The sequence below is a fragment of the Leuciscus leuciscus genome, assembly GCF_965113295.1.
Source record: "Leuciscus leuciscus genome assembly, chromosome: 12".
Lineage (NCBI taxonomy): Eukaryota > Metazoa > Chordata > Actinopteri > Cypriniformes > Leuciscidae > Leuciscus > Leuciscus leuciscus.
In genome coordinates, this window is record NC_138736.1 from 12,813,705 (window position 1) to 12,826,750 (window position 13,046).

Sequence of the window (13,046 nt, forward strand, 5' to 3'; positions counted from 1 at the left end):
AAAACATACTAATCAGGTCTCCATTTCATTATTTTGTTCAAGAAAAAAAAAAAGAGCAAAATTTCTACACATTTCTTTAGCATGCAGTGTCCACTTATGCAATTGTTTTTTTAGTTTTTTCTTGAATGTGCACAATTTTTTTTTAAATAACTTATTTAATATTACATTGAAAGGTAATATATTTTAAATATATTTACTAAATTGCAACTTAATCATTACAAATGTGTAATTAGAAGCAATTATGAAATTACACGTAAATGGGTCATTTTTAGTGATCCACTCTATAAAGGTGGTTCAATATAAAGTGCATTTAATAATATATATTTAAACTATAATATATTTTCATTAAATTGTAATTAACATGCATTTAAGTGTCCAAAACATTAAAAATATATACTGTGAACTGAACAGTATTTTATTTCTGTAATAAGTAACCTTGTTATATATATATTTTTTTTTTTCATCATCACAAACATTATCAGAGCCACAGACTTCCATCTAACTGAATGCCAATAGATTAAATCAAATTCCAGACTGCAGCAATTCTCACTCAATATTATTTTACTCAAAATTGAAGTGTAAATGTAATTTCATGTTAATTACAACTTTGTAATTATAATGAAACAATAATAAATGTGGTTTTAGAACAGCTAAGGAGTTGTTGGGCATGATGCAGTTTTGAATGCGGCTCAGCCAATTAAAATCAAGGACCAGAGAACTATTAATTTTTCATCATTTTGCTCAGTGACCCCAAACAATGATGAAGTGAAGCCGACCTCAACGGAACACAAGGATTGAAGTAGCAAAGAAGTTTTAATTTCCTTGTTGACATTTTGGGTTTATAATAAAGCAAATCACAAACACCTAAGCAATCAGACAATCAAATTCAACGTGTAAATCAAAGTAAAGGGTCCTACCAAATGTGATCTTCCCTTTGTCTTGGCAATCTATGGCCCTGAAGAGATCGCAAACAGCAAAATCTCCAACGCCTAGAGCAGTTTTCAAAATGATGGCCAGCTCATCTTCTACAACTCCTCCATCCTCCTGTGCTTCAAACATCTGGACACAACGAAAAGTTCAAATGTTAAATGTCTCGCTTACAAATAAATATTAATAACCATAATCTATTAAGAAGAAAACTGCACATTTAATGTGTGAGATCGTGTCTATTTGCAGGGTTTCTGCAGGGTTTGGTCAGTCAAATTTAAGACTTTTTAAGACCTTTTTATGACCATTATGATTGAAATTTATGACCTACACGAATTACGAAAAATCATTAAAATTCCTTTCAAAAGTTTTTTTTTTTTAATTGACTTTCTTTGAAAGTAACAAGATGTATTATTTAAATGCCTAAAGACAGCTCCAACGCCTTCTTACCCAGTGTGCAATATGCTTGATACTGATTATTTGCAACAGGCTTGAGCCAACTACTAAACACACCATCTTTGAGCCATGGCTCGTTAAATGTACACTTTCCCATTGTGATAGACCGGGAGATTTCAGTTAGGGCTGGGCAATATGGCCAAAAACAATTATCACGATAATTGTTTTATATTAGTCAATATCGATAATTATCACGATAAATGTCAAATCTTTATTTCTTTCAAGTTTAAAGGCAGACTGTTGCTTCTAAGTGAAAGTTGTAGAAACCAGAGCTTTAATTGTGGTTTTAAACTAACTTTACTCTTTATTGTCAGAAAATATAATGACAAACACTTGCTAAAACAGGTGAACATTTCACAAATCTGAGGTAGGACATTCAAACATTTGTCATTTGTCCTTAACAAAATAAATATCTTTATTGGGAAAATAATTACTTAGTTTCTGCATGTGCTAATAGGGGCCAAGTCTTGAAACAGGTTTGTGTTGCCTAACTTTGATGGCACGTATCTTCAGGAAATGTATGAAAAACAGTAGCCTAAATACATTATTAAATACTGTAAATATTCCATTAGTCCTTTAATACATTATCAGCACTAATAATATAATAAAATTCAATATGTATATCCCACATGGTGCAGTTAATATTACTAGGCTAACGTTACAGTAAATCCATGATAAATGATGGGAGATTGTAGACGGAAAAGCCTTCAGACTGTATCGTTGTGCAGAGTTTCTCCTGTTGGTCAGCGCTGTTTAATCTGCCTTTAAACTGGTTTAAATCACTGAGACAGTGTGTTCTTCGCTGAATTCAAGCACTTCTCACTGGATCTTGTGACCGAGACCGATCAGAGTAAACGCATCAGTTCTATTGAGCTCGCGCTGCGCTGCCGTTTGGACTTGGAGCCGAGCGGGTAAATGGTTCGTGTGGCGCGCGTTTCAAATGAGCGTTCCGCTTTTGGCGCATTTAACCTGTGCATTTAACATTATGCCGCCAGCGCATTTTCAGGGGGAAAAAGCAATGGTAGAACCAACGAATGAACGAGCATATCAATTTAAGACGTGGCTAAATGAAATTTATGACCTTGTATGGAAAATCCGGACGTTTTTATGACTTTTTATGGCCTAAAATTCTGATTATTAAATTTAAGACGTTTTATGACTTTTTATGACTCCGCGGAAACCCTGATTTGAAACAACGAGAGATTTTAGAAACTCAACTCACCCTAAAGGCCAGTTTAATGGTCTCCAGATATCTGAAAGGTCTACAAACCACTGACAGGGCGATGACATACTCTCTCACATCCATCTTCCCATGCTGGAAACAATTCATTCAAATGTCATCACAGTCTGACAGACGTAATGTAAACACAAAACTGATTACAACTGATCTGTTTGAAATGCAAGTTAATTTGTTTTCCATACAGTCACGCTCTAATAAAGAACATCTGATAAATGTTTAACCTCCTCAAAAAGAGAGAAAATGTCCTGGACTGCTTCTGTCGTGGATTTATTCAGGTACTGAGCAAAGCTCTCCAGATCCAGCCTGCTTCCACACATCTTATGGGCCCTGGAGGCTTCTTCATGCAGGACTTCATCAGTGACCCTCGTCTTCAGTCTAAGAGAGAGGACGAAAAATCATTCGTCATTCACTTTTTTTATTATTAACCAAATGTGCCACTGGCTGGTAAACTGAGAAAATTTAAGTTAAAATATTAAAAATGTTTCAACCTAGAATTATACATATTGATACATGATGAGATATCTTAGACTACTACTACTACTACTGATACATGATGAGATATCTTAGACTACTACTGATATATGATGAGATATCTTAGACTACTACTGATATATGATGAGATATCTTAGACTACTACTGATATATGATGAGATATCTTAGACTACTACTACTGATATATGATGAGATATCTTAGACTACTACTGATATATGATGAGATATCTTAGACTACTACTGATATATGATGAGATATCTTAGACTACTACTGATATATGATGAGATATCTTAGACTACTACTGATATATGATGAGATATGATGAGATATCTTAGACTACTACTGATATATGATGAGATATGATGAGATATATTAGACTACTACTGATATATGATGAGATATGATGAGATATCTTAGACTACTACTGATATATGATGAGATATCTTAGACTGCTACTACTACTACTACTACTACTACTACATATCTTAGACTACTACTACAACTAATATATGATGAGATAGCTTAGACGACTACTACTGATATATAAGATAGCTTAGACTACTACTACTGATATATAAGATAGCTTAGACTACTACTACTGATATATAAGATAGCTTAGCCTTAGACTACTACTACTGATATATAAGATAGCTTAGACCTACTACTACTACTACTACTGATATATGATGAGATAGCTTAGACGACTACTGATATATAAGATAGCTTAGACGACTACTACTGATATATAAGATAGCTTAGACGACTACTACTGATATACAAGATAGCTTAGACTACTACTACTGATATACAAGATAGCTTAGACTACTACTACTACTACGTCCTTTTTTATCCTTGTGTTGTCTACTACTACGTCCTTTTTTATCCTTGTGTTGTGTACTACTACGTCCTTTTTATCCTTGTGTTTTCTACTACTACGTCCTTTTTTATCCTTGTGTTGTGTACTACTACGTCCTTTTTATCCTTGTGTTGTCTACTACTACGTCCTTTTTTATCCTTGTGTTGTCTACTACTACGTCCTTTTTTATCCTTGTGTTGTGTACTACTACGTCCTTTTTATCCTTGTGTTTTCTACTACTACGTCCTTTTTTATCCTTGTGTTGTGTACTACTACGTCCTTTTTATCCTTGTGTTGTCTACTACTACGTCCTTTTTATCCTTGTGTTGTCTACTACTACTACTACTACTACTACTACTACTAATACTACTACGTCCTTTTTTATCCTTGTGTTGTCTAATGAACTGCAACGATAAAATTATATGTCTTTAAAAGTATTGAGTACACTTGCATTTCTAACAAGTCACTTTTTGGTTTAAAAAAAGAAAGAAATATTTCTCTAGAAACTGTGAATTGTTATTTTGAGAGATGAAGGTTGTTCCATGAACTACTGTCTTAAAAGAAGAAAGCAAAATGGATCTAACCAGCACAGGGAGAGAAGTGGACGACCCAGAATAATAAGAGGACGAGAACATCAGGGTCTCTAGTTTGAGAAGCAGACCCCTTACTGGTGCTCAGCTGGCGGCTACATTGAACTGTACACACTAAACAGCTTTTCATCACTAACAGTGGAGAGAAGACTCTGAGATACTGGGCTTTTAAGAGTTTCAAAGAAACAGTCACATCTGACACTGGCAGAAAAAAAAGAAAAGAATGAAAGACAGGAAAAAAAGAAGAAAAGGGACAGGATGGGCAAAAGAACAAAGACTGAATGGTAAAAGATTACAAAAAGAGTATTCTAGATGAATGAATCCAAGTTTATAGTGGGAAGAAGTTTCCTACAGGCCAATAACACCTACGGGAAGCACAGCAGAATGCATGAGATTAAACTTCAGTTGAACCTCTTAATAAACTGACTGCATATAGTCTATGCTACATGTGGAGGATTCAAAGAGTTTGAAGAAAAACATTTTGGGGAAATAGAAGATTTTTTTAACACATTTTTTTTTACACATTAAATTGATCAAAATGGACACCAAAGACATTTATAATGTTACAAACGATTTCCATTTCAAATAAATTATATATTTTTGAACTTTCTGCTCATCAAATAATTTTTTAGCACCAAATAAGGATATTACAATGATTTCTGAAGGATCATGTGACATTGAACACATGTGAACATGTGACGTGACACGCTAGTGCTTTAGGTACTGGGGCCGTAATCCTCCAGGAGGACAATACTGGTCTAGTTAATCCCATTTGCTAATTTTCTCGAGCACAAACATCAGATTAATTATTCTAGAGTAGAGAAAGAAGTTTGATGACTACTTTTAGCGTTGCAATTCTTTGAGGTTTACATTGGTTCATTTGTACTGCCTGTGACATACCAACCATAAACCATTGTTATTTTTTGTCAAGAATGTACAGTAGTGTAAATGTCTTTATTGTAATTTAATGCATCCTAGGTGAATAAGCTCTACGGGGCCTAGAGCTGGTCGCTGACCACGGCCGATAGGCAGAAGCTGGCAGTGACTGAACGCAATGGTCGGCGTCAAGAGGACAGACCACATCAGCAACGAGCTACTGAGGAAGATGAGCAAGGTCAAGGAAGCCAGCCAGGCCGAACAGGCCAAGAAGCGATGGGCCGGACACGTGGCCAGGAAGTCGGACGGGCGATGGACGCGGGCCATGACCGAAAAAGCCTGGCGAAGTTGTTGTGGTCTGTGTCGAAAGACCGAAATACAGGCCGATTGAAGGTGAATAAGTGTATCAATTTCTTTAAAAATAGTAGTAGTAGTAGTAGTAGTAGTATAAGATACATAATTAGACAGAATTACTGGCAATTTACTATTTCATTTAATTGTCAAAGGCCAATCTTTATTTCACCTTTGATGCTCAAAGAATGTTATAGTTTGACCCTTATTACAGCAAGCCATGTTTGTTTATTGTATTTCCTCATCATATTCACTAGATGGCAGCATGTTCACTGCCAGATGATAAGCATCAGTACAAACCAGCCCACTGCTGTACCACCAGTGTAAAATCAATCATCAGCCTCTAAATCCAAAGCAAACAACGCCCATGTTAACTTCTCGTTATGAGTGCAGTGCTGGCAGGCAAAGAGCTATGTTTGATTTTTTCATCAATCAGCACAGCGCTGCTCATACTATTGAACGTAATGATCATTTATGGTGTGGCTCTACTGAAGAATCATAGATCAATACTATGATGTAGAGCCGAGCGATGGATGAACGTGCTAATGGATTGATTGGCTGTATGGTTGATTCAACCAATGACCAAACCCAGCACCTTGTGTACCTGAGACTGTCCTTCACTGTTATAACATACTTCTAACTAAAACATAAGCACTGATTCTTTCAACCTACAAATTGAGAGATCAAGTATATTAAATAAAAAAATAAAAAAATAATAAGTTTGCTGTTCTGCTAGACACACCTACAGACCACCCAAAGTCCATGTTCGTTCAGAGATCATCTGGTGCACACACTGCACAGAAAAAAAGGCTAGAGCTTTTACAAGCTATAATCTGACAGACCCCCTGTAAGCAACTTCCAGGAACCACAGGAAGACTTTTGACAGACTCTCTTCCGGTAATTCTCATTGGAGCCTTGTCTGATTGGTCACTGCTTAGTTACTCACCAAATCAGGACATCCTCATGATAATAACAGATGGAAAGTATGGTATCAAAGTTATGTTTACAAGACACTGGGTTGCTAGCATTGCATATTATTCTTTGCTTTTAGATTCATATATTTTGCATGGATAAAAATTCTTAATATAAATTCCTTAACATTAACGTACAGTAATAGATGAAAAACTCATCAACGAACGTGGAAATACTCTGAATTACACTACTGCTTTAATTTATTGATCAAAAATACATAAAAAAAAAAAAATATTGTGAAATATTATAACAATTTAAAATAACTTTTCTATTGTAAAATATTTTAATATATTGATGACAAAGCTGCATTTTCAGCATTATTACTCCAGTCTTCAGTGTCACATGATCCTTCAGAAAACTTTTTTGTGGAAACCATGATAAAAAAAAAAGTCAGGATTATTTGATGAATAGAAAATTAAAAAAAAGAGCATAATTTATTTGAAAGAGAAATCTTTTGATAAATTTAAAGCATTCTTGCTGAATAAAAGTATTCATTTCTTTAAAAAACTATGAACGGTAATGTATGCCACCGTACATCGTCCTAGACATCATGTGGTGGTGTTAAAAATTAAAACTACTGATCTACTCACCCCAAACTTCGTACCAGTCTGGCTAACTCCAGCAAGCAGGTGTGTGTGGGCAAACGCAAAGGGCCTTTAGCCATAGCAAGCTGGCAGTCCTCAAAGGAGTAATCGATAATGGGCAACCCAAGTGCCCTATGGAGAAAACACACAGAATGAAAACAAGTATGTTTTATTACTGATTACAGGACACTAGTAGGGCCTTTTAGAATTATTTTTTATATATATATATAAAGGCCTGGTTTCACAAACAGGGCTTAGATTAAGCCAGGATTAAACCTTAGTTCAATTAGGACATTTAAGTAGCTTTTATAAACATGCCTTAGAAAAAACATTACTGTGTGCATGTGCATTACTTGAGACAAAACAATGGCAACGACATTTTAAGATATGTCAGTACAAGTTGCTTTTAGTTAAAACAGCTCAAACATGCACTTTAATCTGGGACTAACCTTAAGCCTCATCTGTGAAACCAGGGGTAATAGGAAGAAATGTAAAGCCAAACAAACAGACCTCACAGTTCTTTTGATCAGCATGAAATAGAGGGTATGCATTGACGTAACATTCCCGCAGAAACAACACGCCCCCTCAGCCGGACTGAGTGGCAAAAGAGCCTGTTTCATGACTGGATTTAATAGGGGAAACTGCGAAAACGCGAATAAAACAAACGATTATCAGTTTAAACTAAAGGTTGGACTCAATATAGTGTTCCTTACAATTTACCAAAGATCCAGTGATCCATAGATATTGACATGCAGCCAGGAATCATGTTTCCTGACATTTATATGTGCCTGATTTCGACGCCGGGGAAATACATACAGCATATTTGCCTGTGAACGCTTTATATAAATATACAATATAGGTAGGTCTAAATCCATGTCATCACTTATATCAATGTTATATATATATATATATATATATATATATATATATATATATATATATATATATATATATATATATATATATATTTTATCGTCCAGCCCAAAAACTTGTATAGTTTTTGTCAGTTTATTTAAAAACATCCCAATTTTGCAGAATATAAGATGGTAAATAATTAATTGATGAGTTGTCAATACAATATTTAGGGTATGATTTTACCTCAAAATTCAACATATTGACAAAATGATAACTGCAAATCAATATTACGCTGCCTGAAGAATCCGTGTATCATTCGTTCAGTCGTTTTTTGAATTAATATTGAAAGTAGAAAAATTTGAAAACGGTTCCTTTTTTGTTTTTTCATTTTTTCCAAAAAACGAAAAACAAGAATTCAGCTGGATTTTTCGTTTTTCGTTCTCAGTTTTTCGTTCTCAGAAAAATGAATAAACAGCTTGAATATTCGATTTCTACACGTGGGCGGGAATTAGACGCCCCTTTCCTCTGATTTGTCAGCCGAAGATCAAACTGTTCCGTCATCAGTTCTGCACAGCAGAATAAGAGTCCTCCGTTGTGCGGATTCTTAACGCATTTATTGCAACTACATTTAATCTTTTTCTCATCAAACCATCAGACTAACGAATGTCTCGACACAACCCGTACCGGGGAATAGACTAGATGGGGCTTTCTTCTGTGTAGACCAGGAGTTCTCAAGTGCCAGGGGGTCCGTGAAATAATTTGCTATTTTCCGGATTGTAAAGTCAAGTCACAGGGGTTTTTTTTTAACATGAAGCACGCTGTGATTAATCTTAATGTTGACCTTCAAAAATATATAGGCGCGCCAAGAAGGCTATTGGCTGTAGGCTATTTTGGTTGATTTTTGGTGTGCGCCAGAAAGAATATAATAATCATTTAGAATAATAATTATTCTATAATAATTTCAAAGGCATGATATGTTGTAGTCATTTTGAAAGTACACAAATAGACATAAAAATGATACTGTTTCGAATGAGAGTATTAAACGACAGTAGATATTAAATCCCCTGTTGAGCAACACATCCAAGTGATGTCAGGTGTCACAGCCTGTTCGTTATTAAAATAAAACACAGTCAACCAAACATATAAAACGTTATTCTGCTTAATTGGTCTGTTGACATTCCAAACTAATTTCCCTTGCTGTGGAGATGCTGATTTACGCTTAAGCCTATATTGGGACTCGAATGAAGTACGAAGCCTTCTTTACATTATTAATTAGCATCCAAATGTTACATTGCAAATATGGATAGGCTACTGGACGAAGGAGAGATGCCCGAAACCAACGTCTGCTCTGTACAGTTTCAGTTTCTCGTTAAAATACGCATATTATGTTATTAATAGTGTTTATAATGTTAATGTTGTATTTTATTTATCGGTCTTTTACACGATTTATGAATATGCTTTTTTTACAACGATGTGACGCGCGCGTTTCCCTCTCAACATGACCCGGCGCGCCACGCACAAGCGCGCATCCTAGAGATATAAATTATAATACATTTTAATAAAACTTCTCCAGTTGTTAGATAGGCTAGTCAGTCTGAATGGCAGTTTATACGTTAACGTTAATATAGGCCAATTATATAGTCAATGCATTATTCTTTTCTTTTTGTATTAGTGTTAAAAATATTTAATTTACAACTAATTATATTGATTTATATCTTAATTTATAAAAAAAAATATGTAATTACTGGGCGAGGGCGACAATGATAGGCTAACAGCCGTCATTTATCCTGCCCATATAGCCAGCTGATGCAAAGCGTAGGTGAATTTATATATACACAGAAGAAAGCCCTATCTAGTCTATTCCCCGGTACGGGTTGTGTCGAGACATTCGTTAGTCTGATGGTTTGATGAGAAAAAGATTAAATGTAGTTGCAATAAATACGTTAAGAATCCGCACAACGGAGGACTCTTATTCTACTGTGCAGAACTGATGACGGAACAGTTTGATCTTCGGCTGACAAATCAGAGGAAAGGGGCGTTTAATTCCCGCCCACGTGTAGAAATCGAATATTCAAGCTGTTTATTAATTTTTCTAACTGAGAACGAAAAACGAGAAAAACAGCTGAATTCTTGTTTTTCGTTTTTTGGTAAAAAATGAAAAAAACGAAAAAGGAACCGTTTTCTCATTTTTCTATATTCAATATTAATTCAAAAAACGACTGAACGAATGATACACGGATTCTGGAATCCAGTTGTTTCTGTGAATTGCAGAGATCCATTTGCTTCTCTTTTCTGTAGCTTTCGGCAGTCTGTAAAAATATACCTCAGATTTCTAGTCAAATCTATTTGTACAGTCAATCTCAAGCTCTTTCCCATTTTAGATGTGTTTTTCGCTACATTCATGCTGAAAACCAATGCTGCAATGTCTTTTTGCCACTCAGTGGACGTAACTGTGCGTAACAGTGACGGTCATGTGCATACCCTTTATAAAGTGAGAATAAAATATTTGTCATAAGTTTGTTAGGCCTTTTTAAAATTCACTCACTTGGCCATGATGCGTCTCACATTGCTGGCAAACAGGGCTGGATCTTCCTTCTCTTCTTCTGATGGGGTATATGTAGGAAGATACTGGACAGAAAAAAATAAAATAAAAGTATTATCATTATATACTGTATATATATATATATATATATATATATAACGTTGCACCTACATGTAAAAAAAACGAAGAGTATTAGTAGACCATCAAAATAAAGTGTTAGCATATATATATGTATGAAATGAAAATTAGAAATGTTGAATTGGCAACCAACTGAAATAAATACATTTGAAAAGTACAAAAAAATATAAAAGCTAAAACTCAAAACATTATTTTAGTAAATAAATAATACTAACATAACACTGACATTTACACCAAAATGTGAGTTCTCACCTCTATTTCTACGAAGTTATGTAGCTGACATAATGTGAGCCATAAAATCTTAAACCTGAAAAAGATAATGGTATTTAATTTTAACCCACCAATATATATACATATACATATACACACACACACACACACACACACACACACGTACATAAAACTTCACCATTACTCTACACCCAGAGGACTCCCTAAAGGTGGTTTTCCCTTGTAATATATTTTCCATAAAGCAATACTGTCATTATAAGATACTAAGAGGAAGGATAAGGGTACAGCTTACCCAAAAACAAAAATTATGTTTATTTTTATTTTTTATAATTATGCATGTTGTTTATTCACCCTCATGTAATTCTAAACCTGTTTGCATTTCTTTATTCTGTGGGACATAAAGAGAAATTGAGAACCCATTGATTTCCATTGTATAGATATACATATATACAGATATACATATATATAATATACATTCTTCAATTATCTTCTTTTGTATTCAGCAGAAGAAAGAAACTCAGACAGGTTTGGAGCGACATGAGGGTAAGTAAATGATGACAGAATTTAAATTTTTGGGTGAACCGTCCCTTTAAAGGAACTCAAGAGACTCACGCTCCAGGCCCTTGCCACGTCCATGAGATTGTATCCTGTCAAGGAAGTGAGAAGAGAAAGATGTAAATGAATGGGATTAGCATCTCAAACAAAACCATGAGTCCCTGGCAGTATCCACCTAAGTAAGTAACTAGCCTGCACACACACACACAAATGTGACCCAACCACTTGAACTTGACCTTGCTCCTCTGATAGCACAACCTTGACTCTAAGGGCCCCCGTGCTTAAATTCCAGTTGCGATAAATGCTAAGAGAAGAGCCAAATATTCCAGGGAGTCTAAATGAAACCTGATTGCTGGGCTTGTATTATTTATGAGAAGGAGACAAAGACATTACAGACGCACAGACAAAAAGAGAAAGGTTTCAACAGTGAAAAAATAAAATAAAATAGCTTATTTGATTGGGCTGTAAAAATTAAATATAAAGTCTTCATGACTGAAGACACATAATCCACAGATCCAGACAGATCAGTGACAATAATGACACACCCTGTTTGGGCGTTGAGGTTATTCTTACCATCTCATTAGGATACCGCAACAGCACAGGCTGCACAGGAACACCAGGAATGAATGCACCTGCAGGAAAGGAGGGACAAAAAGGACGGTAAACGAGTGGGAATCAGAGAGATCCTGTGCTTTGACCTCGTTTCACTCCAAGGGATGGGTGTGGCATTAAAACTATAGCCTGTCACATTTGAAACATGACCCTTCTGTGAGACTGTGAGTGTGAACTTTAGTATCCAAATCCACCGACCTCATCCAGCTTTAGTGGTTCTACTATTCAGATTTCACTGCAAACCAATTACTTGCTAACATTCAAGCTTTGCAAGATGGTATCTATTATAATGAATAATACTAAATAATTTAGAGGATTAACTGTTTCCATCAAGAGACAATCATAATTTTATGAGCTGAACATTCACTCAAGAGATCTTTACACTTAAAGGTGTCTTTTAGTAAGGTGGGTTGTTTTAGTCATTTTCTTTCTAGCACTTCTCAAAAAAAAGTGGCATGCATCTTAATATGCGAGTTGCTTGCAATTTTTTGCTAACTGTCCTCTTTTGTGTGTCACTTTTAAAAACAACAAAGCAATATACGTGAGTCTTATCCACAGTCTTGTTTTCTCTACATTCTGAGCATCAGTCTGTGCCAGTCAAATCTCATCACTTCTGGGAAGGTTTAGAGAGATGAGAGATGCCCTTCAGCTTACAAGCAGCTTCTTATTACACGTTGTTAATAGAAACTGACCAACCCTCCACAGAGACTAAACTCACTCACCTTTGACAAACTCAACACAGCTCTTATATAGAGCAGGTCAATGCAA

At 35.2% G+C, this 13,046-nt stretch overlaps 1 protein-coding gene across 1 annotated transcript in view; it reads right to left on the reverse strand.

The window, feature by feature from the left end:
* lpcat1 (lysophosphatidylcholine acyltransferase 1) overlaps window positions 1–13,046 on the reverse strand; it is a 34,954-nt gene that overhangs the window by 862 nt on the left and 21,046 nt on the right. The window contains exons 6-13 of the mRNA XM_082185298.1: window positions 12,240–12,298; window positions 11,724–11,758; window positions 11,133–11,187; window positions 10,746–10,828; window positions 7,352–7,477; window positions 2,845–2,998; window positions 2,606–2,698; window positions 918–1,059 (exon numbers count right to left, since the gene is read on the reverse strand). Of these exons, the coding sequence (XP_082041424.1) occupies window positions 918–1,059; window positions 2,606–2,698; window positions 2,845–2,998; window positions 7,352–7,477; window positions 10,746–10,828; window positions 11,133–11,187; window positions 11,724–11,758; window positions 12,240–12,298 (747 nt within the window). The remainder of the gene's footprint in view (window positions 1–917; window positions 1,060–2,605; window positions 2,699–2,844; window positions 2,999–7,351; window positions 7,478–10,745; window positions 10,829–11,132; window positions 11,188–11,723; window positions 11,759–12,239; window positions 12,299–13,046) is intronic.